This window comes from Aotus nancymaae, unplaced genomic scaffold (genome assembly GCF_030222135.1).
Source record: "Aotus nancymaae isolate 86718 unplaced genomic scaffold, 86718_ANA_hifiasm-v0.15.2.pri h1tg000040l, whole genome shotgun sequence".
In the NCBI taxonomy this organism is placed as follows: domain Eukaryota; kingdom Metazoa; phylum Chordata; class Mammalia; order Primates; family Aotidae; genus Aotus; species Aotus nancymaae.
The window spans coordinates 37,843,845-37,867,926 of NW_026988454.1; the positions used below are offsets into that span (position 1 = coordinate 37,843,845).

General features: G+C 40.3%; 1 protein-coding gene across 3 annotated transcripts in view; it reads left to right on the forward strand.

Annotated features, from left to right (window-relative positions):
- The window catches only part of ARHGAP18 (Rho GTPase activating protein 18), a 193,862-nt gene that overhangs the window by 56,960 nt on the left and 112,820 nt on the right, over positions 1-24,082 (forward strand). Inside the window, exon 1 of one of the 3 annotated variants that reach the window (XM_064360703.1) lies at positions 1,594-1,794. The exons of 1 other annotated variant lie outside the window; for it this stretch is intronic. In XM_064360703.1, coding sequence (XP_064216773.1) covers positions 1,682-1,794 — 113 coding nt within the window. In that variant the 5' untranslated portion in view covers positions 1,594-1,681. Of the gene's footprint in view, positions 1-1,593; positions 1,795-19,447; positions 19,536-24,082 lie in introns of those variants that run through there. One more of the 3 variants, XM_064360704.1, reaches the window with a different exon arrangement.

Here is a 24,082-nt window from a genome sequence, read left to right on the forward strand (position 1 = left end):
GCAAGGAAGGGGAGAGGAAGATACAAATTTCTTTTAAGGAAGACTTTTGTAAATTAAAGAAGATTCAAAAACAAATTTCAGATGCTTCTAGAGTATGTAAGGATGAACAAATTATTTCCCATGACTGTTTTAAATAATGAAAAGGTATAAGCAACAAGTTTATGTAGTGATGGAATTAAAAGCCTGTTCATGGGGAATTCTAGATAGTTGGATGAATCCTAAAAATCTAAAAAAAACCTTCAGAATATTGGGTATGTTGAAAGAGTAGAAGCTGTGTGTGGTGGCTCCTGCTTGTAATCTCAGCACTTTGGGAGGCTGAGGAAAGAGGACTGCTTGAGCCCAGGAGTTTGAGACCATCCTGAGCAACACAGTGAGACCCCCCTCTCCACAAAACATAAAAAAATTAGCTGGGTGTGGTGGTGCATGCCTGTAGCTCTAGCTACTGGGGAGGCTGAGGCTGGAGGATTTCTTGAGTCCAGGAGGTCAAGGCTGCAGTGAGTTATTATCACCACTGTGCTCCAACCTGGGTGACAGAGTATGACCCTGTTTCAAAAACAAAACAAAACAAAAAAAAATATATATATATATATTTTTAAGTGGAAGAGGTAGGGGGAGAAAGAACAGAGCTGTCTTTTGTGTTTATGATCACTTTTGAAGTTGTTTCTTAATCTGCAAAACGAAGAACAGCATACTGGTGGGGAAAAAAAAGGGAATTCAGCCTAGAATTCTGTTCGGATCCAGCTTCTGGCACTAGCAACCATGTTATCTTAGTGAAGTTACTTAACTCATCCCTCAGCCTTACTTTCCTTGTGTTATGTATACCTTAGATGATAGTGATATCAGTCTTGTAGGGTGTGTGTGTATATGTGTGTGTGAGAGAGAACTGAATGGAATGAGATAATACGTGTGAAACAACTGTCACAAGAGCCTGGTATAGAGTAGGTGCTCAACAAATGGTACTTTTGTTCTCGGCAATAACGCTTAACAGGTAGATCTGTCCCTTTTTGGTGCTGAAGAGTATTTTGATAAAACAAGATGTACATTTGACATTGGCTTTTATGTGAAAGAAGACGACATTCCAGGACACACAATAATTTTCATGAGGACATTTCTAACCGGAAGCAAGAGGTCAAGCCTTTCGCGTCGGCTGGATGGCACAGTTTTGCCGCGGGGTTCGTTGGTTTTTACTATGGTTCATTTTAAGGCTGAACGTGAAGGGGTTAAGAAATGTTCTTACTCATGTTACATGAAGTAGCAGAAATTATCAGACGGAAGGAGGAGTTGGGGAGGGAAAAAAAAAAAACTCTGCAGTAACTCATGATTTCCTAAGCAAGACGGCTGGTAGTTAACAGTGAAGAGCTGAATATACATACTGGCAGTGTAATCTATTAGACCAGACTAACTCAGGGGTGGGTGCAACCCGTCCCTTCCAGCCGTCACCTCCTTTAACCAAAGCCGCCCGGAGAGGAATTGCCCCGAGTTTAAACAATGCTGTGAGTCGCAGCTTCTAATTGGAGAGGCAGGAAGCCCTTCCCTGGACAGACCCCGCCCCTCCCCGTGCGGATCTCCAGCCTGGGGGGGAGGAGCTGGCCAATGCTAATGAGCGAGTTGCCGGGCGAGACAGGAACTTCTTTCCCCGTCTCTGTGTCAGGACCGCAGAAATTATGCCCCTTCTCTCACCATGAGCTGGCTCTCCAGTTCCCAGGGAGTGGTGCTAACTGCCTACCACCCCAGCGGCAAGGACCAGGCCGTAGGGGGCAGCCATGCCAAGGGAGGGGAGGAAGCCACCTCGAGGTAAGTCTTTGGAAGCTGAAAACAAAACAAAACCCTCTTACCTGCTCCAGGAAAAAAGTGACAGGGAAGTTGGCGTGGGGAGAAGGGAATTCCATCCGCACGTCGAACCTAAGCTCATGCAGCAGCAGTAGTGACGTTTGGCGTGATTTTTATGTACTTTTAATCTCACCTAAGTCCAAGTCTGAAATAACCCATATGATTACTGGTGAAGATGGACAAGAGGGAACTGGGGAGACAGCTGTATGAGCTGTCAGGCTAGGTGTTTAGCAGGTGCATTTGCACATGCTGAAAGATCAAATGAGTAGATCTGAAGCACTTCCTTTTCTATGAAATGGAATTCTTGAATGGACTCGAGGCACTGCCACTGGAACTGTTAGTTGGGAACGTCTGCCAAAAAGCAGGGAGGCTGTTCATTGTACTGTACAAGCTGTTGTTGTTAGAGTGTTTTTTTTCCCCCCTCCTTGCTGAAAGCAAACCTCTTAGGCAAAAAGCCCAAGACACTGGCCTGTGGCAATATGTCTCACATTCTTTTTTGTATGTGGATTTTTTTTTTCTTCAGGTTTTCAAAAAGGAGTTTTTGTCAGGAGCTAGCATGCTGCTGCTGGAGTGAAATGTGGTTAATGTTAAATCACTTTATAGGCAGAGAGGGCAAATGTTCTATAGACCACTGAGGCGCAAAGGGTGCCTTTCTCCCTATCTGTGTACTTTGTTCTGCTTTTTAAAAATTCCTTTCCCTCCTTGATGACCTTCTCACTAACTGAACATTTCTACCTCCATCAAGATCTAAATCGTAAATATTGGCCTAGAAGATTGCAGGAAGCAAATACTAACCTAATAGCCTAGAACACTAAATTAGTTATCAGTAAGCACATTTCCTCCTCAGTGCTTAATGTGATAATAAAACCTTCTTTGTTCTTACGTGACTTATGCCTGTGCCTTAAGCTGAAATAATGCCGCCTTTCATTTGTTTAAAAATCCCCAAATATGAGGGAGGGAGAAAAATCAAAGGAACGGCTGTAATACTCAGTGTTAGGCTCCCAGCTGACCGGAACTGTTTCTCACATAGCATCCACAGTATGTATTTCATTGAAGGAATTCATTTCCGAAGATAAAAGAGATTTGCTGCTTGTGCCTCGCTGTGTTACCATTTTGTTTCCTGTCGTTTTAAATGACTTAATGCTAAATCATTAAATCAAGAGATCTTGAAGTGGAAAAAGAATTCATTTTTCTGTGATGTATTAGTAATCTTTAAGCAGTAAAGCAGCCTGCAACACCAACCCCATACCCAACCATAACTTGGATTCCACACAGCAGTTAAAATCGCCAAAATTATACAAGCTCCACACATCTCCAATGACTTTAGGCTGGGATGGCCTGAGGATCTCAGCTGAATCTTGGATCTTGATTGTGAGAATGGAAACAGCCTTAAGGACTGTGAGTCCAGACCTCTCATTTTCACCTAGGGCTCAGACCAGTCCCCAGGGATTATTAGTTGAGTTGTTGCAAGGTCTGCAGTTCTAGGCCTTTGTCTGGGGCTGCATCTCCAGCTCTGGAGACTCATTATTCTGTGTTTGCAGTGTTGCAGCTTGTGGTGGGCGGCCCATACTTGAATGGGTTGAAGGAACAAGAGAGGAACAGACCATTCTCAGCCTATGCTGAAGCAGAACCAAGAGGCACTAAGGTGGTAGGGTGGGCAGCTGCCCACACAGCGAGTGCCCTGTGTGGGGCCACAGCTCCAGGTCGGCTCCTCTGCTGGCTGCCATGTAGCCTGCCCATACCAGCCTCAGCTTCCCACCACTGCCTTCATTCTATTGGTCATTACTGATATTGGCCTGAGAGGATGGGAGCCTGGTTTGAGGGCAGAGAGGAAGGAGGGAGTAGGGCAAGTCTTCACTGACTTTTACCCTTAAGCAAAAGGTAACTTATCAGATAAACTTCTTGTTTTGGGAGACACTCTGTTAACCTACAAGGACTGAGATACTGGAATCTATATGGGGGAGGGGGCTGGATAGAAGGAAGAAGGATTTGAAGGTGGGATGGGATCAGTGGTGACCACCTAAGAATGGTGATGGCAGTTTGGAGGCTGAACTGGACTTGGGCTTTGGCTGGGCTGGTCAGGTGGTACTTACAGCACCAGGAAGCTGCTCCAAGGCGCAAGGTTGATGGTTGATGCCTATTTAAAGAAGTTCTCCAAAAAGTAAAAACGAAACAAAACTCGAGGCTACAGTAGGCTGGGTGCGGTGGCTCACACCTGTAATCCCAGCACTTTGGGAGGCTGAAGTGGGTAGATTGCTTGAGCTCAAGAGTTGGAGACCTGCCTGGGCAACAAAGTGAGACCCCCTCCACACCCTCTACCAACAGTACAAAAACCAACAAACAAAAAACATGATAGTGCACTCCTGTGGTTCCAGCTACTAGTAGGAGGCTGAGATTTGAGGATCACTTGAGACTGTGGGCGGAGATTGCAGTGAGCTGAGATTGCACCACTGCACTCCAGCGTGGGTGACGGAGTGAGACCCTGTCTCAATAAATAAATAAATACATACATACAAATAAAAGCTAAATTAAATCTGCATTTCCTCCTACCTATTTAAAAGTTATAGGAGAGAGCACAGAAGTATAATTTTGCTTATCACAAGGTTTTGTTTGTAAGTAATATGTTCTTTAAATTATGGAATCCAGTATTTAGTTCCAAGAGAGGAATTCATATATTTATAATGCCATTTATATGTATGTATATGACTTAGGATATTTATTGAAAATGTTTGATTTTTAGTCTAGCCTTACCAAGTCCCTTTTTATTACCATGTGGTCTTTTGAAAAGCTGGGGTAGTGGGAACTAATATTTTTGGAAGTACTTTGTTAGCTAAAATTTCCTCCATTCTGTGATCCCTCTTAATCAGAAAGCATGCATTGAATGTCAGATTATTACATTCACTGAATGTCCCACTCCTGGTTAGAGCCTCTGAAATATTTATAGAATCCTGTTTTTCTTTTGTAATATTTCCTCCTCAAAACATGAGGATTTGAAGAACTGTGTTAACATGAGTTATTATGGCTGACTTGTACACAGTTGAACGTTTCCAAAAGAAACCACTTTTTGTGAGTAGCTATATTTATAAGACTTTGTTTACTTGTTTTTCAAGCAGGCTTCTTAATATTTACTTTTGAAAAGAATTTTTTCAAAGAATATTGCATTTTGTCTATTCTTACTGTTCTCTCTTGACTTTCTCATTTTAAGAAAAATGGTTGTTTGCTCTGTATATTTTTTGTTAATCTTTTAATATGAATATCAACTAATCTTTTTATTGGACCTTTTAACTCCTTAACTACCTAAATGAATTGATGAATGAGATATTTTTATGCCTTCTGTGAATAAATGTATGGCATTCATCATGTAAGGTCTTGTTGACCCAAGCTGGCATTGGTATTGGGTAGGCAGAAACAAGAGGCACTACACAGAGGTGACATCAACCTGGAAACCCTGGGTTCTGGGGCCAGCCTGCCTGGGGTCACATCCCAACTCTCTCATTATTAGCAGTGTGACCTTGGAGGAGTTATTTCAATACCTATAAATTGAACTTCATAATAATACTCACCTCATTGAGACAGCTAAGTAGGATGAACCCTGTCAAGCCCATAGAAGAGTGTCTGGCTCATAGCTAGCTGCTACTTTCCTTAACACTAGGTAAAGAAAAGGAAAGACAGGATTGAGTTTTGCAGCATATAGAATATTCTCTCTTTTTTTTCGAAAGCATTTTTCTGAATATATTTTGTCATGTGTTAAGAAACCTGGGCATGATCCACATGCTTAAAAAGGACAGATTTGAGAATGAACCATAATGTAAAAGTTTAGGCCTTTCAAGTTTGAAAGACCTTGGAAATATCATTTTGATCCATAGCACCATTTATGATTTGAACTGGTAACAACTGCTTCTACCAGGCCTTTCTTGGGGGCATTGATGGGCATTGAGGTCTGCAAACATTGACTCTATGGCAAGATGGAATGTGGGTGGATCCTCTCGTGGCAGCTGGACTCACTCCTGTCTCCACACTTCCTTCCTCTGCTTTAAGAACTCCTGCTGCCCAGCATGCCAAATGGAAGAGGGCTATCATCTTCATAAGCTTATCTCAGTTCTTGACTTGTTCATGTCTCACCCTTTCCTTGGTTCTGCAAGCATAACCATTCAGTCATTCCACATATAAGAGCTGTTAACTGCATATCAGGCAGTTGTTTAAATATTGGGGTTGTAATGAGGGAAATAAACCAGACAAACACCTGGGTGCAGAGAGGGCAGCCTGGAGGAGAAAACAAAGACCTGAGCAGGTGACAGGTGAGCCCCCAGATATCTCGGGGCAAGAATTAGAAGAAGAGCTTTTAAGGCAGAGAGTGGGTAGAGAGTGTAGAAGGCATAAGCCTAGAGTAAGTCTGAAACCAAGTACCCAGAGAGCAAAGAGCTCTGCATGGCTGCAGGGGTCAGGGTCAGGGAGAGGGAGGAAGAAGAAAGCTAGGTGGGAGTTGATAACCTTATAGAACATTTGAGGACTTCGGTTTTTGCTCAAAGATAGGAAGCATTGAGGGAGTGGGTTTTGAGCAGTGGAGGAAGAGAGCACATTTATTTTTTATTTTTTATTTTTCCCGGGGGGTGGGGGCAAGAGCACATTTAAAAGGTCCCTCTGGCTGTTATATTGATTATAGAGTGTAGAAGCAGTGACATACTCAAGATATTAAGATGGTAGTGGTTCAGGTTTTCAGTTGTTTTGGTAATGAACAGCGTGAGCAGTTCAGTCTTTTGATGTTTGAGCTTGTAGGAGATGGACAAATAAGAATACCTGAAGATTGTTGCAAGGTTTTGCCCTAAGAAACTTGTAAGGATAAAGGGATCATTAATTTAGATAGGGAAGACTTGCAGAGCTGTATAAGGGGGCTGGAGTAAGTTGAGCAAGACATGAAGCTCAGTTTTGTTTTGTTTTTTTCAAGACTGAGTCTCTCTGCATTGTCCAGGCTGCAGTGCAATGGTGTGATCTTGGCTCACTGCAGCCTCCACCTCCCAGATTCAAGCGACTCTCCTGCCTCAGCCTCCTAAGTAGCTGGGATTACAGGTGCCTGCCACCATGCCTGGCTAATTTTTGTATTTTTAGTGAAGATGGATTTTCACCATGTTGGCCAGGCTGCTCTTGAACTCCTGACTGAAAGTTATCTGCATGCTTCAGCCTCCCCAAGTGCTGGGATTACAGGTGTGAGCCACTGCGCCCGGCCTGAAGCTCAATTTTGAGAAACAGGTTTTTGAGGTAAACAATAAAGGAAGAACATGGCTATCTGTCTTGGTTAGTTCAATGTTTTGATATGAATCTTCACAGTATTTTAAAAACCTATTAGTATACCATTAATAAAGTTTCTTCCTTCTGAATTTGTGTGTTACCTGAACGCACGCGCGAGTGCGTGCACACACACATGCACACACACACACATTTGAAAAAAGGGATGGTAACGAGTCTTTTTTTTTTTTAATAGAGGTGAGGTTTCTCCATATTGGTCAGGCTGGTCTCAAATTCCTGACCTCAGGTGATCCACCCACCTTAGCCTCCCAAAGTGGTGGGATTACAGGCGTGAGCCACTGTGCCTGGCTGGTAATGAATTTTTATAATGTAATTATATAATATGTAAATTTTATTTTTTCTAACCTTAGCTTTTAAAGTATATTTCCTCATTCTAATTTCATAGGATTTAGTGACTAAATGCATTTAAACCTGTCCATGGGGATAATTGCTTCCAGATCAATCTCTTCTTAAATTTCGTGACATAAGGGTACTTTGTAAAGACATTTTCTTCACTGTGGTTTAAAAGCCCTAACCATAGTTTCTTCTTGAATTGTTAAAGGTCGCACTCAGTGTCCAGCTGGGGAGGTCTTATGTTCATTCACAGACATGATATTTGCCTTTTGATTCCTCTCCTTGAGGAGACCTATGATTTTTGTGGGCCTGTTAAAGTTATAATATCTTCATAGAACTTTTAATTAAGCTTATGCCTTTCAAATATAAGGACTTAGAAATTATCAGAACCATCCCCACCCACCCCCTCCACAAGAAACTTGCTGAACATTTCCTTGTTGTCCATAGCACGTTTATTACTTCTCCGTGATACGACTGTACTGTGCACCCTTGTCTCTTCTAAGTGGGGCTTGCTCTCATGTTTTATGAATTTTCTAGTATTTTAGTTCTGTTAGTATTTATCATACTTCTACAAGTGTTGAAGCAATAAAGACAACAATTGATACATGTAATGATGCACATAATTGCTACTGGACTACATAGCTATTAGGTTTAACTCATTTTTAATAATTGGACCCATTGCTGGGACAAATTACCTCTTTCACTCTTCTAATTCCCCTCTCGCTACAAATATCTGTCTCACACATAGAAAAAGAACCCAGCACCCTAGAGGCCAAGGCTGCCCCTGGCTTCAGGGGCAACAGGGGCAGTTCCCTCTGCTTCTTGCTTATGAATCTGTGAGGTCCACGCTCTGTGGCTGTCTTCTTTTTCTTTTTCTTTCTTTCTTTGTTTTCTTTTTTTTTGATATAGAGTCTCACTCTGTTGCCCATGCTGGAGTGCAGCAGCGTGGTGTGATCTTGGCTCACTGCAACCTCCATATCCCGGGTTGAAGCGATTCTCCTGCCCCAGCCTCCCAAGTAGCTTGCATTACAGGCATGTGCCACCACACCCATCTAATTTTTATATTTTTAATAGAGACGGGGTTTCACCTTGTTGGCCAGGTTGGTCTCAAACTCCTGACCTCAGGTGATCCACTTGTCTCAGCCTCCCAAAGTGCCGGGATTACAGGCGTGAACCACTGAGCCCAGCCTTCCTGCCTCTTCTTGATTCTGCTCTGTCCAGGAGCCCTGAGAAGGCTCTTTCATCATCCTAGTGGTGTCACTGTGAGAGGGCTTGGAACACGAGGCTGTTGGTCTCAGTGGAAGTCGTTAACAGCGTGGATCACTCCGTAGGTTTGGGGTTGCTAGACCAAGTGTGACAACAGTCCTCTCCTGAACACTCCCCTAGGTGCTGTCTGTCCTGTGCCCACCCTTTCATACGAATACTTTGAGATAGATGGTTGGTTCTAAAAGTTTTATTCAGTATGATATTTACTGGGCTTTTTCTTTTCTTTTGATAAAAAGAGGACAGAGAATAAGAAGTCTCATTCTTTGAGGAGACTGGGGATGAGTCAAGGTATTGGCATGGATTAGGGCAGGAGGAACAGAGGGATGTCTGGATCTTTCTGAAGGCACATTCTTTTGACTTCCATGTTTGTTGCTATGAGCTGGCCAAGTTTAACTTTTTTCGCAAGAAATAAACAGAAACCATGGAGACCTGTGTGGCCAGTTACTACGTGTGGTTTTTTCCATACCCAACTCCACTAAGTATCTGAATTTCTGTGTTGAAAGACATTATGAAACCTCATCTCCCTTCCACACGCGTTTGGTAGTTGCCTTTTGGCTGCAAAGAACACGGAGGTTTCCTTATGAAAAATGAGGTTTATTACAGGGATCTGGGTCACAGGGAAAGGAGGTGTCTCTTCTTCCCTCAGCAACTGGTCATGTGACATTTGTGGCATTTCTGCTCTCTTGGAGACTCTCTATTCTTTTCTACCCACTGGCTTTCTAATCTCATCATTTCAGCTTGAGCTTTTGGCTCCTGATGGATGCCCAGCCTGAGTCATCTTAGATTTCATAGCTAACTGACCCATCTCTTTATTTCCTAATTTCACATTTTTAAAAGGAGATCAGATTTGTCCAGATAATCTTTTTGAACAAGCCATAGTACATCCCCAGGCAGCTTATGATTTGGCTTATTCCGAATCCTTTTAGAAAAGCAGAGTCTATGGGTAGGGAGATTCCTGGACAAAGGATGTGCCATCTTTGCTAAGATATTTAGGATGTAATACATTTATCTGTTTCCTCATTTATGAAATTGTATCGTGTAATGATGCCCTGCTGGCTTCACAAAGTTAATCATAAAGATCAAATGTGTAGCGTTTGAGAATGTTAAAAAATTATACAGATGAACATTATTACTAGATCCTTTTCCATACAGTATCTTCAAATTTCTCCAAATATTTCACTTAACCAGAGTTGTCATACAAAACTTTTGAGTTTAATTTGAATTTTACTTTTTGTTATATACTTGGATGTAAGTTCACTGAGGGTGGAAACCTGGCCTGTCTTTTTTCTTTCTTTCTTTCTTTTTTTTTTCAAGGAAGGGGTATTCCTTTATACCTAAGCCTTGGCAAAGTGCTTAGTCCACCTTAGGCAGTTACTAAAAGATTGAATGAATGAATGAATGAATGAGTATGAGTGGGAGGAGATGAGTGATTGCATACACAGATTTGGGAGCTAGATTTCCTGGGTTAAAGAAAATATGTAATTTTCCTTCATGAAATGCAATAACTTGTGACCCTGGACTAGTTATTTAATGTTTCAGGGCCTCAGTTTTTTTGTTTCCTTCTGCACACTGGGAATAATAATACCTAACTCAAGAGTTATTTTAAGTATTGACTGAGTCAACATATGTAACATACTTACATGAGTGCTTGATAGAAAGTACATGTTTTCAATGATGATAAAGGGCTGTCACCTGTTGGTGAATTAATTTGGAAATACTGTGGGAAAGCATTGTTTTGATTAATTTGTAAATCTAGTGCATATGCAGTTTAATGCCTTTATTTTAAAAATAATAGTGGAATAAGTTATATAAATAGCTCACGTTATATTAGTACTACATTTAATACCCCAAAAGTGCCTTAAGAAGGGTTTAAAAGTATTGAACTCTTGTTAGGCCCAGGTGACTGTTTGAATAGCTTTTTTTTTTTTTTTTTTTTTTAATAATGGAGTTTCACTTTTGTTGCCCAGGCTGGAGTGCAATGGTGTGATCTCGGCTCATTGCAAGATTTTGGCTCATTGCAACCTCTACTTTCTGGGTTCAAGTGATTCTCCCGCCTCATCCTCCTGAGTAGCTGGGTTTACAGGCATGTGCCACCACGCCTTGCTAATTTTGTATTTTTTTTTTAGTAGAGATGGGGTTTCTCCACGTTGGTCAGGCTGGTCTTGAACTCCCGACCTCAGGTGATCCGCCCGCCTTGGCCTCCCAAAGTGCTGGGATTATAGGCGTGAGCCACCGCCCAGCCTTGAAGAGCTTTAATTCTTCAGTTTGGGTGGCTATAAAGTTGTAGAGCGTTTGTTACTCTTAATAAGATGGAAAATCATCTAGTGTAGAGCAAGGAAAAGTGGTTTGCACATGTTTCTCAAAGAGCAAATTGACTTTAGGTTATTTGAATACTTGCAGGTAAAAGTACCAATGTGTCATTATAGCTAAAGTATTTGAGAAAAGAATAATTGTTACACTTTTGTGCTCTTCAAATTTATTTATATAGAACAGCTGTTCTTGGTTAGGCTGTTCTCATAACCAAGAAGTGATGTTTTGTGGGGCAGAGTTAAGCTGAATGTATATCTGTGGCACAGATCTAGGGGATGTGTTCTGTCCACCCAGTTCTTGAGTCCTGTGCCCCACCTCCTTCCCATTTAGTACAAAAATTTGAAAATTATACTGTTAGTTTTTCTCCTCATTTATAGAATACATAATAAACTTGCTTACATGCTCCAGGCTGTAGGCTAGGAAACTGGGTCCTCCAAGCCAGTTCTTGCCTACACCTGCATTTCAAGTTCTTATCAACGCATTTGTTCTTGCTTATAAACAGCTCATGAGAGTGGACTGCTTTGCTTCCACCTCTTAAGAGACTGGGGACGTTTTTGGTGGATGTGGATGTAACTAGTGAAAGGATTTTCATAGGGGAAAAATAGCAAAAATGATATTTAAATTCCATAGAGCTATACATTCTATAATTCTACCATATTATGAATTGATTTCTGTTTACTAGCCAGAAAACTTAAAACACCCTTTAACTGTAGCGCTGTTGCTGTAGGAAAATGGATTTCGAGTTCCCAGCCACAGGTTTAGAAATAAACTTTTCCAACCCAAATGCAAATACCCAAATACATTCTTGTGACTTTAGATGGATCAGATTATAGCTGTATAATGTAATTAATTTAGTAAAGTAAGAAGAAGTACTTTGGCCGGGTGTGGTGGCTCACGCCAGTAATCAGCACTTTGGGAGGCCTAGGTGGGCTGATCATAAGGTCAGGAGTTCAAGACAAGCCTGGCCAATATGGTGAAACGCCATCTCTACTAAAAATACAAAAATTAGCTGGGCATGGTGGTGGGTGCCTGTAATCCCAGCTACTCGGGAGGCTGAGACAGGAGAATGGCTTGAACTTGGGAAGCGGAGTTGCAGTAAGCTGAGGTTGCACCACTACACTCCAGCCTGGGTGACAGAGTGAGACTTTGTCTCAAAACAAAACAAAACAAAGTGCTTTAACACCATGCTGCTATAAAACTAGAATTCTATAGAAAAATCTTGCAGTTCACACTAACAAGAATTTTGAAATTTGGGTGGTTTGGTTGTAGACGTCTGGCTTATTTCTGAATGCTAATGACTTTCAGATACCATCTATATTTGAGGAAAATAATAGGAATTATTGATGAACAGCAGAAAATTAAAATTGTACTTAGTTGGGTCACTCAGAAAGGCTTTAAGGACATGTATACATGGGGTATCTTAAATTTAAAATTATTTTTTGAAAATGAATACATGTTTTAACTAAATAACAGTGAAGGCCTCTGCCGGGTACAAATGATAAGCCTAGAAAAAAATAAATGTACAATTGCCTGCTCTGAAGGAGCTTGTAGTACAACTCAGTTGGGTTCTGAAATAACTTTTTTAGTATCATGTTTAGGAAGGCTTGATGGTTCTTTCTTTTGAGGAATAAAACCTTCAAATAATTTGTTGAGTAATTGAGATTAAGTTTGAGTAAGAAAAGGTAAGTCGTCAACTGAAAGTCGAAAGCAACTCAGGCTATTTATAGGTGGGCTAGAAACATGTAACTTGATCAAACTGTTCTATAATTAATGTTTTTACTAAGGTTACTAAGTGTGTGCCTGTTCATTTCTCATTCTCTGAATAATACAAAGTTATGGTATATCATCTATTAGAATATTTTTGGGTGAAATTAGGAGTAAAGGTATATAGTGTCTTTTTTAAAGGTAAATTATTGATTATTAATTTTTTATTATTGAAAATAGGGATATGTTTTATTGTTTCCAGACTGAATTTCTTTGGAATTACAGCATTTCTGAATTATTCTCTGTTATAGTGTAGTCACACAGTGTCATCACACTGGATATATTTAGGCAATTATATAAGTGCTTCAATCCTTTGCTCCCTCTTTATTTCTTAGAACAATGTTTATATACAGAAGAATCAATAGAGACCTGGCAGGTAATGTAATAAATGAGCGAAGTGGATGACTAGAAATTTCAGGCCTCAGAAAAATGTGGGTTTTGGTAGAAAATGTTAGCTAGAATTTCCAAAATACTGAGTAAGGAAAACAAAATCCCATCTGCAGGATGGATCTGACCCAGGCCACCACCAGCGTGTGATCTCTATCTTGAAGGACAAGGTGGTGGTTTCAGTTGTCTGTTGCTGTGAAACATATCATTCCGAAACTTACGGGCTAAAAATCCCAGTTTTCTATTCTGATTCTGGAGGATCACAATCAAGTTCTTTGGGCTCCATCATGCAAGATGGACTGGGGTGGGGTCATCAGAGCCTTCTTCATGTACACATTTGTTTGGGACTTGTGCTGGTTGATTATCTCTTACATTTCTTCTCTTGCATTTTCTGGCTGACTTGGGCTCCCTGATAGTATGGCAGTAGCCAGGTAATCGGACTTCTGACATTCTTGTGGGTTTACCTGAGAGCGAGGATTTCAAGAAAGTAGGAGGAACCTACTAGGCTTCTCATGACCTCAGAAGTTATTCGTTGTCACTTGGCTATGTTCTATTGGCCAATTAATCATAGGCCAGTTCAGATTCAAGGGGATGGAGGAATAGGATACACCTCTCAATGAGGGAATGGCTTGCACACCGAGAGAGGGGAAGGAGTAGATTGTGGCCATCTTTAGTGAAAAACTACTCGGATGTTATTCCAGTCTCTTTGCATCTGGCCTTACCTGCCTTTCCTGATCTTCTTGCTTGGCGTCGCTCATACAAAAATCCCTATACCCTGGAGCTTGACCTTAAAATCTCTATCTATATTTAAACTCATATCCTATGTGCAATTATCTCTTAGCCTTGCTTTTTTTTGGTAACTTACAATCTTTTGATTCATCACAAACAGAAATGCCTTAAGCAGGGACCTGGGTATTATACTTTATCCTAAGCACTATATAGACTCAATTCCTCATATATAATATAACTCAATTATATTGATGAATTGACTGATATTTTGATATTTTAGAAGGATTGGGTATATATTGTTTGCAGGACACTTTAGTATACAGCCTTTTTTTCTCCCCTGCTAAAATTATGCTTGATTCTCAAAAATGTTGTCCAAAAAGGATGTAAATTTAGATTTTTGGCACAAGTGCCAGTTTGAATTTGGGAAAAGTAGAGAACTGAGAAATGAGATACTCTTTTAAAGAATGTGACAGGGTCTATAGGAAGTTCTTGTGAAATGTCAGCTATTATTCTGTGTAGTGTCATAAATTAAGCTGCTGCCTTCATTTGTTGGCAGCCAAGTTGACAAAGGCCCTTGTTTGTTTACATCCTATGATATTTACTCTAAGGGACTATTGGACACAGATGTAGTATTTTAGAGTATGTAATTTTTTTTGAGATCACATGTTACATGTGAAAAAGATCCCAGAGGCTATATGAAAATTAATTGCCAGTATTTGAGTTACTTGATTTTTCTACTCCCAGTACAGCAGTTACATTTAGCAGTCATCCAATAACAGTTATCATTGAGACTTCACATCCCTAAATAGCATCAGTGTAGAATTTCCTTTCTTTCTTGTTTAGAAACTTCCACTTTACTGTACTTATTACTAAAGTCTATTTGCTGCTTGCCACACTTCCTTCAAAGAAAGGGAGAAGGTAAATGACTAGAAGTCCTCAGAGCTCTAGGAGGGAAACAATGTTTCTTCCTTTGAATGAGGGAACTTTCTTTTAACAGTACTTTAAGATAAGAAAATGTTTGTATTTCCTTAAAATACTTTGTATCTTCAGCTTAGGACTGCCACTGTTTTTGTAGGGACTTAATGCATACATTTAAATTATTTGTCTATAGAAATGATGGGATGCTTTGTCAGGTCACTTAATTGCTAAGATTTTAGTGTAATTTAGAGGCATAAACGTTCACTAATTTTCCCATCCCCTATGTTAGAGATTAGAAATTGTGTCATCTCCATTTTGCAGGGAAAGGAAAAAGACTAATTCCTTTTTGAACTTGGCTTGAAGCTGAAGTTTGAAGGCAAAGTCCAAGCTAGCAGCTCTTAAAATGAAAGGCCCATTCTTATAGCTATTTACACATCTCAGGAGAGATTAATACTTTGTTAATCCGCTTAAAGCAAAATTTCTTCCATAAATTGGGTTCAGATCCTTGTTTCCAAAATTGTGTGTTGGACACTGTTAACAGGTGTTCCATTAAAATAGTTTTGTGGTTCAATATTTTGGTGTAAACAAAGTTTACTGCAGTTAGCAAGCAGTGAGTTTCTGGGGGGAAAAAAGTTTACTGCAAGACTTCCTGTAGCATATAATAGCCCGGTGAGTATTTTGAATGTCTAAAACAGAGATGCAGAGACTTTGTAGCAAGTAGCATATTCCAAATTTTTTTTTTAACCTAGGAGCCATTATTTTTTTGCAGAATAGTTATTACCAATGTTCCAGGGAGCATAATTTGTAAAAAAAAAAAAAATGGCTGTCTCTTTATATGTGGAAAAATGTTAAAAATTGTATACTTTGGAATTAGTGAGATATTTTAGGCTCTTTTGTAATAGTCACAGTTGTTAATGTTTTGAAGCTGTCTTTCTTCTGCTTGCCACCATATACTTTACAGAGACTGACATACTCTGCAGAATCTCCACCTTGGTGAATTTATTTCCATTGTAAGAATATGTATTTTTAATACTCAAGCTTCATAGAACACAAGTCTTTCAGTAAAACAGTTTTTACTTATATCTTGTATAGAAAAAATTTGTATTTAGGCCTTCAAACCCAATAATACATGTTAACCTAAATGTGGGGGACATAGCTTAAGTGACATGTTGAAAACATATACAGTGTCAGCTAAGAGGATATATGCCATTGGCACTGCCTAGAAACAACTCATAATCTTACTAACTGGTCTTCAGTTAATAGCGTTTTAAGCATTTTGTATTCTAACATGATAGTTTCTTTATTCAACATGGAAGTTTTGTTGTGTATGTTTTAGAAACGGGTTTAGTGTCTTGGGTAGATGTGTTACATGATTTTCCATTTAAAAGAATGGCACAGTCAGCATTTCTTGCAGAACATTGATTTTCAGGTAAGGATCACTGCCACTGGGTTGGAGAGGCTCTTACTTCATTTAATCCTCATAGCTACCCATTCAGGCTGGTGGTATTATCTTTATTTTACTGATGATAAAACAGAAGCACAGAGAGGTAAAGTAACCTGCCCAAGGTCACACTGCTAGTGGCAGGGCCAAGATTTAGACCCAAGCAATTTGTTGTCAGGGTCTTTACCACTATGCCATTCAGAGAAATTACTTTGTTTCTATCTCTTGTAAACCGAATGCTATTTCTTCAAGTGTACACAGAGCAAGTTAAAAGTACAAGGGAATGTTTGCCTGTCTGGTAGTTTGTGTTTGTTTTTGCAATAAAAGCTCTATTCCCTTTGGTATTTGGAGACGGTTATGCCAGTCTGGATTCTAGGCAATTCATTGGTAGTAAAATAGGTACTTTGGGAAACCACCTTAACTATTTTCAGGCCACAAGATGCTATTTACTATAATGAAGTAGTGAATACTTTTACAAAATTCTGCCATTTACTAAATAATTTTGTGTCGCCTAGACGTCGACTGGCATTTCATGGTCAGCTGTTCATATAACTGGGGCAAATTGTATCATCACAGAAAAGAAAAATATATATTGAGCACTCTATATTCCACGTACTTTAAGATGGAATTTGTTTTTGTTGTTGTTTTGAGATGGAGTCTCGCTCTGTTGCCTAGGCTGGAGTGCAGTGGTGCCATCTCGGCTCACCACAACCTCTGCTTCCCGACTTCAATGATTCTCCTGCCTCAGCCTCCTGAGTAGCTGGGACTACAGGTGCATGTCACCATGAGTGGCTAATTTTTGTATTTTTAATAGAGTCAGGGTTTCACCATTTTGGCCAGGCTGATCTCGAACTCCTGACCTCATGATCCACCCACCTTGGCCTCCCAAAGTGCTGGAATGACAGGCATGAGCTACCGTGCCTGCCTGGAATTTGTTTAATCCTCATAACATGAAAATTATTATCCTCATCTTAAAACTCAGATACGTGGAATAACGTCCCAGATGACACCACTTGTATATAGATCAGCTCTGGCTTGAATCTAGTCATTTTCATTGTACTGAGAGGTGTAGAGTCAGTGTCTGAGTGGCAGTGGGGCCTCAGTTCACAGGGAGGATATCTTCTATGGCAGGCTGTGGTCTAGATCTTCCTAGCAGCATTTGGGGTGGGCCATGGTTGTAGTGGGGCCACAGGACCCAAGGGGGAAATAAGAGTTCTTGTAGATAGAGCAGAAGGAAAGCCCTAGGCTGGGGACTTTTTCTCTCCCCATTAGTAATCATTTGCAAACTGGAAACTCCGTAGATGCATTGAAAATCTTCCGGAACCAACATGACACAGAAACAAGATATGCTTTGAGAACACCACTGCCACCACCACCATCACTGCTGGCATTAATGGTTGTGTTTTTCTTTTTCTTTTTTTGAGGCAGAGTTTCGCTGTTGTTGCCCAGTCTGGAGTGCAATGGCATGATCTCTAGAGGCTCATCACAACCTCCGCCTCCTGGTTCAAGTGATTCTCCTGCCTCAGCCTCCCGAGTAGCTGGGATTACAGGCATGTGCCACCATGCCTGGCTAATTTTGTATTTTTAGTAAAGATGGGTTTTCTCCATGTTGGTCAGCCTGATCTCGAACTCCTGACGTCAGGTGGTGTGCCCACCTTGTCCTCCCAAAGTACTGGGATTATAGTCATGAGCCATCGTGCCCGGCCAATGGTTGTGTTTTTCTTTAGAGGATGAAGAATCAGATTTTCTTAACCTTAGAAATAGTACAGTAAGATGGCTCTGAGTCTCCTCATCTCCACGTCTTCCCCAACAATCTACATTGTGTCAGTACCCTTGCTGTGGCACAAACACTTTCCACTGAAATCCACGTGACAATTCTCTTTGGGTGTGAAACAGCTTGGAGTTCTCTCGGTTACTGATGAACAGCTCTTTTTCACGTAGTAAAGTCATTTAGATATTTCAGGGGGACACAAGGACGTCAAAGTCTTGGCCTACCACAGACCCAAAGGTTCTAAAATAAAATGACCTATTTGGTGGTTCAAAAGCGCCTTTGATTAAATTACTGGATATTTGAGAAGATGATGAATGAGGGCTGGCTGGTGGGAGAGCATATACTTGTAATAATCTTTTAGTCACTGATTGTTTTCATTGCGTGGAGATTTTCTTAGTTTATAAATATTAGCCACGTAATCAACTCACTACAGCTCATTCAGGAGCTTCTCCATTTTTAGGTGAAATAATTTGAAATTTCTCAGGAAGCCAAAGATATGGGGATTGCCTTATTCTTGGTCCTAAACCGAGACCTGTTTTATAAATAGATGATTTCCAGGCCAAGGTGTCCCTGCATGACATGTTTCCATAAATGTCCTGCAGCCACAAATTACAAATCTTGGCCAAAATAGAATTCTGTGTCCACTCAAACTGTTCCTGCTTTCCTAGATGCCATCCCATGCTGCCTTTTCCCTGTAGAGTTCGGTGGGTGATGTCTGTATGTTTTTGTCTGTATGCTTTCATATTTATCCCCTGAAATTCTGTGCCTTTTTAACCTCCTTGACATGATATCATTTCTCTGTACCCAGGCAAATGGTTCGTATGGAGGCGTCTTCCAAAGTCAGCCGACCCAGCGCAGGGAGGACAAGGAGAGGGAAGGAAAATATGAATGAACCATGTGTTACTGGGGACCCAGGCATGATGGAATATTCTTGAGGAAAGGGTCCGCTCAGGCAGGCTCAACTCCCTGGACAGGCTGCCTTTGAGGAGAGGAAAGCATGCATTTTATAAAGAGTAAAACATTTCACTATGTACTGAAAACAAAATCCACAGAAATGCCCAGGCTGCCCAGCCCTCGACTTGGGCCAGTAGACCCAGAGGTTGTAACTCAAAGAAAGAGGAAGTCTTTGGGTTTCAGGGCTAGGAACAGAAAAATGGGCAGGGACCTGGAAGAGGAGAACAGTTATGGAAGGAAAAGGCAGTTGCTTCTTCTCTGACACTTTACAGAGGTGCTGGCTGTGTCATTGCTGAGGAAGCCCCTGGCCAAGCCCAGCTGGCCCCTGAGTGGAGACTGCCCGAGGCACTCCTGGCAATGGAGGTGGCATGCAAGAACAGCCAAGGACTGGAGAAACCAGTGTGGGCTGACCAGGAAGGGGGGTGTCAGATGCACGGATAGAGCACTTCCTGGGCCACATGGCTGCAGGGAGTAGGAGGTGTTGCCCCTCAGAAGCCTTTTGGGAACCTGAAAACAGACTGGAAAGGGGTGAGTGAGGACTCTCATAATTATATAAATGGAGTATAAGCCACAGACCTTTTGTTTGTTGCCATTGTGGGGTCGTTTACACCCTGCAATTATGCTTCCTGGTTAGGTGGCCTGATAAGCACCTCCTTAGGTATACTTTTAAAAACTTTTCATTGATAGTGCTCGAACACAAAGTGTCACTTGTCAAACTTTGTTCTGTGAACCCTTGACCAGTAAGTTTTAAGGCTTAGAGGGAGCCACTCTTTAGATTTCTACCTGAAATCGTAATAATCTAAGCATCTTGAAGAAATGATTGAAAGTGAATTTGATTAGAAAAAACAGCTTACTGAGCAAAATGTTAAAATGCACAGAATTCTTTTTAGATGAAGGTGGATCTTTCCATGGAGATACTAAAGCATTTCTGCATGGTCCAGTATTTTCCCACTCCCAAGTTCTAGTTTTCTTGTTCTGTAAGTGGAGTTCTCCAGGCTTCTTATAAATCCATGCTGATAAGAGCTGGGGCCAAAGTCTGTGTAGTCTTTTATCAAGGGGAAAGTGTGTATTTATGTTGAAGGTGACTGTTTTGGGATCATTCACTTCCTTCCTTCCCCCACACACATACTACCTGCTTCCTTCCCATCTCATTTCTATTAGTGGACTAAATTACTGATTGAATAACAAGTTGGATTGTGAGGATTTTGTACAGTAATAGAACATGCATTGTATTACTCAAAGGATCAGCCTAAATTGAGCCCAATATAGAAATGATTGAGATGCAAAACAATTGTTATGGGGTGATTTTGCATAGAGTTGCATTTTTAAAAAATAAATCAAAAGTAGTTTGTATTGAATAAGTAATGATAGCATTGAAATGAATTTGCAGTTTCAAAGATTTTAAGAAAATCTTTGCTTTATTCAGATATTGTGAAATATTGTGAATATCTGAAATTGTGAAAGCATCTAAAATTTATTTGGTCTCACATGAATCTTCTAGATTGTGACATACGTTATTAAGCTGGTGAAACTGCAGTATGATATGTTTTTCTTTTAAGGGGGAGAAATACGAAACAATAAATAACACATCTACATAATGCTGTGTTACTGATATGTATCCTCTATGCCTGAATATCTTCAAAGTAAATATTTACACCATTTAATATTTTATTTGCATTACATATTGGGGAAAAGTAAATAATGAAGACATCATTTGTTTGAAAATGAACCTTATCTATAGATTCTAAAATTGTACTTGTGAGTAATGTAGACAATCAACTCTCTTTACTCTCTGAATTATCATGTTTTATTATATTTAGAACACAAATCATTTTGCATTTGGAGAAGTTACATGTTGTATGTAATAATAGATGACTTGAGATGAGGGTAACAATCTACCACTTTTGTTTAAGCCACATCAGATTTTAATAGTCTCTATCTTAAGCATAGCATTTGTAGGTTTCTCTCTGATGAACCTGTTTTTAGTTCAGCAGTGCTTTTATTCATTTTTGTGAACTGTAACACTGTAGGCACTGCATGTATATGAATATAATATAAGTATTATGAATACACTGTTGGTGCATTTATACTTATAGTTTCCATGCAAATCATTACACACCACACACACACACACACACACACACACACACACACGTACATGGGCAGAGTATTTATGTTGATTTTGTAATAAATAAAATAAGTGGACTGTTTGGCCAAAGCGCTTATATGTCTACTTATTAACATTAGACTCATAATTTAAATTTATGTAATTACTTAAAAATGAATCAGCCTCCTTTAGAAATTAGATGACAAGTTTACTTACATGGCCAAACCCCTTTGTAGTTTTGGAATCCAGAATGGAAATTTGAAGGCTGGACGCCAGGAGTGTGGGAGGTACAGAAAGAATCGTTTTTTCCAGGAATGCTGTTTTCCAGGTTTCTGTGAAAAGCAAATGCATGCCTTTTCTGAGTGATGAAAAAGAGGAACAGAAAGGTGTTAATATGTATGCATTCTGCCTACACACAAGGATTTCTGCAATTATGCTGAAAGGGCATTTCAATGCAAAAGTATAATGCTTAAGTGGATTCTTATTCCTGTATTCTTGAGGAAAGTAATCTGTTGAAGTTTTCAAATTCAAAGCAATATATGCCCATTTCTCCTTCTTGGCGTAGTTAAAATTAAAAAAACAGTATATCCCCATTTCAGCAGTTTGGGTGGCTGAGGTGGGTGGATCACTTGAGGCCAAGAGTTTGAGACCAGGCTGGCCAACATGGTGAAACCCAGTCTCTACTAAAAATGCAAAAATTAGCCGAACATGGAGGTGCATTCCTGTAATCCCAGCTACTCGGGAGGTTGAGGCAGGAGAATTGCTTGAACCTAGGAGGCAGAGGTTGCAGTGATCCGAGATCGCACCACTGCACTCAAGCTTGTGTGAGAGAGCGAGACTCAGTCTCAAAAAAACAAAAACCAAACCATCCAAGCAACCAAAATAAAAAAACAATAGATGCCTATTTCTTTTATCCTCATGTGGGAGGGAAATCAGAGCCTCTTAGCTGTCAGGTTTCTCCTTGCTGTCTTTCATGCTGGAAACTGATAATTTTGTTCCTAAACATCTGACAAAGCCTCAGACATGATCATTAGTGGCAGCACCCATTTATTCCTCTAGAAATTTCATATTTGCTCCCTTGGTTCTGCTTGTTTAATACATTCTAGACAAAGAAGAGTAATAGCACATACATTCTGCATGCTAAAGAATTACTTAGAATTTGCCTCTTCTTGGGTCTGTGACATTGAGATTCTCAATGAGACAGGAAGAAAATAGAGGTTTTTATATTAGACATTAGTTAGATGGAGTACTCTTAGCATCAGTCTATTGAATCTCCAAAATATGGAATCACTGTCACTGGTAGCAGCTATATTTGGTTTTCATTACCCAGAATAGTAGCTATTAATGATAAGACATATGTGTGTGCATGTCTATATATATATGTACATATATACACACATATATGTACATACATATATATATATATATATATATATATTTTTTTTTTTTTTTTTTTGAGATGGAGTTTTATTCTTGTTGCCCAAACTGGAGTGCAATGGCATGATCTTGGCTCATTGCAACCTCTGCCCCCTGGGTTCAAGTGGTTCTCCTACCCAAGCCTCTCAAGTAGCTGGGATTACAGGCATGCACCACCATGCCTGGCTAATTTTGTACTTTTAGTAGAGATGGGATTTCACTATGTTGGTCAGGCTGGTCTCGAACTTTTGACCTCAGGTGATCCATCCACCTTGGTCTCCCAAAGTGCTGAGATTACAGACATGAGTCACTACACCTGGCTGATAAGATATGTTTTTTAAAAACTGTGCTGTGGTAACTCCTTGGAGTTTGTTAACAGGTGCTTTGTATACTATCCCATGTTTTCTACTAAGGATGACAAGCTCTGTCATATCTGTGTTACAGGACTGGAAGTTACAATCATTATGTTACATCATTTTTAAACAGCCTTGCTATGGGGGTGTTCACAGAAGAATGACATCTTACATCCAATTAAGAACATCAGAGAAAGTTTCAGGTTTCATCTTGCTGGAGCAGTTGGATAAGATTGGGTTTTAGGGGAAGAAGGTAAATACATTCCAAAGAGAGAGAAGTTTGGAAGGGAGTTGATACTGTAAGGATCAACTTACAGTGTCCTGTATGGATACTGTATGGCTCTTGGGAGGAGGAAGAAAAGACTGGAATGAGAGGTTGATACCAGTTTGTGAGAGGTCTTAGAGGTTAATCTTAGCTGAAGAATTGGTATTTTTTTTTCCTCTGTGTATACTTGTGATCTGCCCATTCTTCAGAATACCCAATTGCTCCATCATGGATCATTGGGTCTACTGAACTGGAGCTGTTCTAATGGATTGGCATTGTAGTGTGAAGAGGGAGCTCTCCATGATGTGATGGCATGGTTTTGTGTCTCAGATCTACCCTTATTGGTTAACTGATCTTGGGTGAGTTACAAAACATCTCTGTGGCTTAGTGGTGTTGTGAAGATTTAAGTGAGCTAAAGCACACAGGCCCATTGGAAATAACTAAGAAAATGCTTGGTTACTATTGAACTTCTTATGCTATCTGAGACAGTTTCCTCCTCTCTCCTATCATGAACATAGTAGTTCAATAAGTATTTGGAAGAATCTAGAGATAGACAGTATGATGAGAGAGGGAGATGGTCAACACAGGTCAAGGTGTGGGTTAGAGGAAAGAATTGCACTTTGTATGAATTGTAAGTAGTTGCCACTTCCTTTACTAAAGCCTGCTTTCCTAGAGCAAAGATGCTCTCCCGTTTCCTTCCCTTGCTCTGGGAAGAGAATGAAGGTGCATTCTCAGTCCAGCCCAATAGGCTTTGAGCCTGAGCCCATGTGTTCAGATGAGTCCTGCTTGATGTCCAAGGAGAAGAAAAGGGTTATGGCTTGCCAGCCCCAGACAGGCAGGAAATGCTTTCCTAATACTCTGTGGGTGAGGTTTCATCACATACTGTGTCAGTAGATCCTCAGACTCTTGGCGTTTACAAACATTTGCAGTTTCT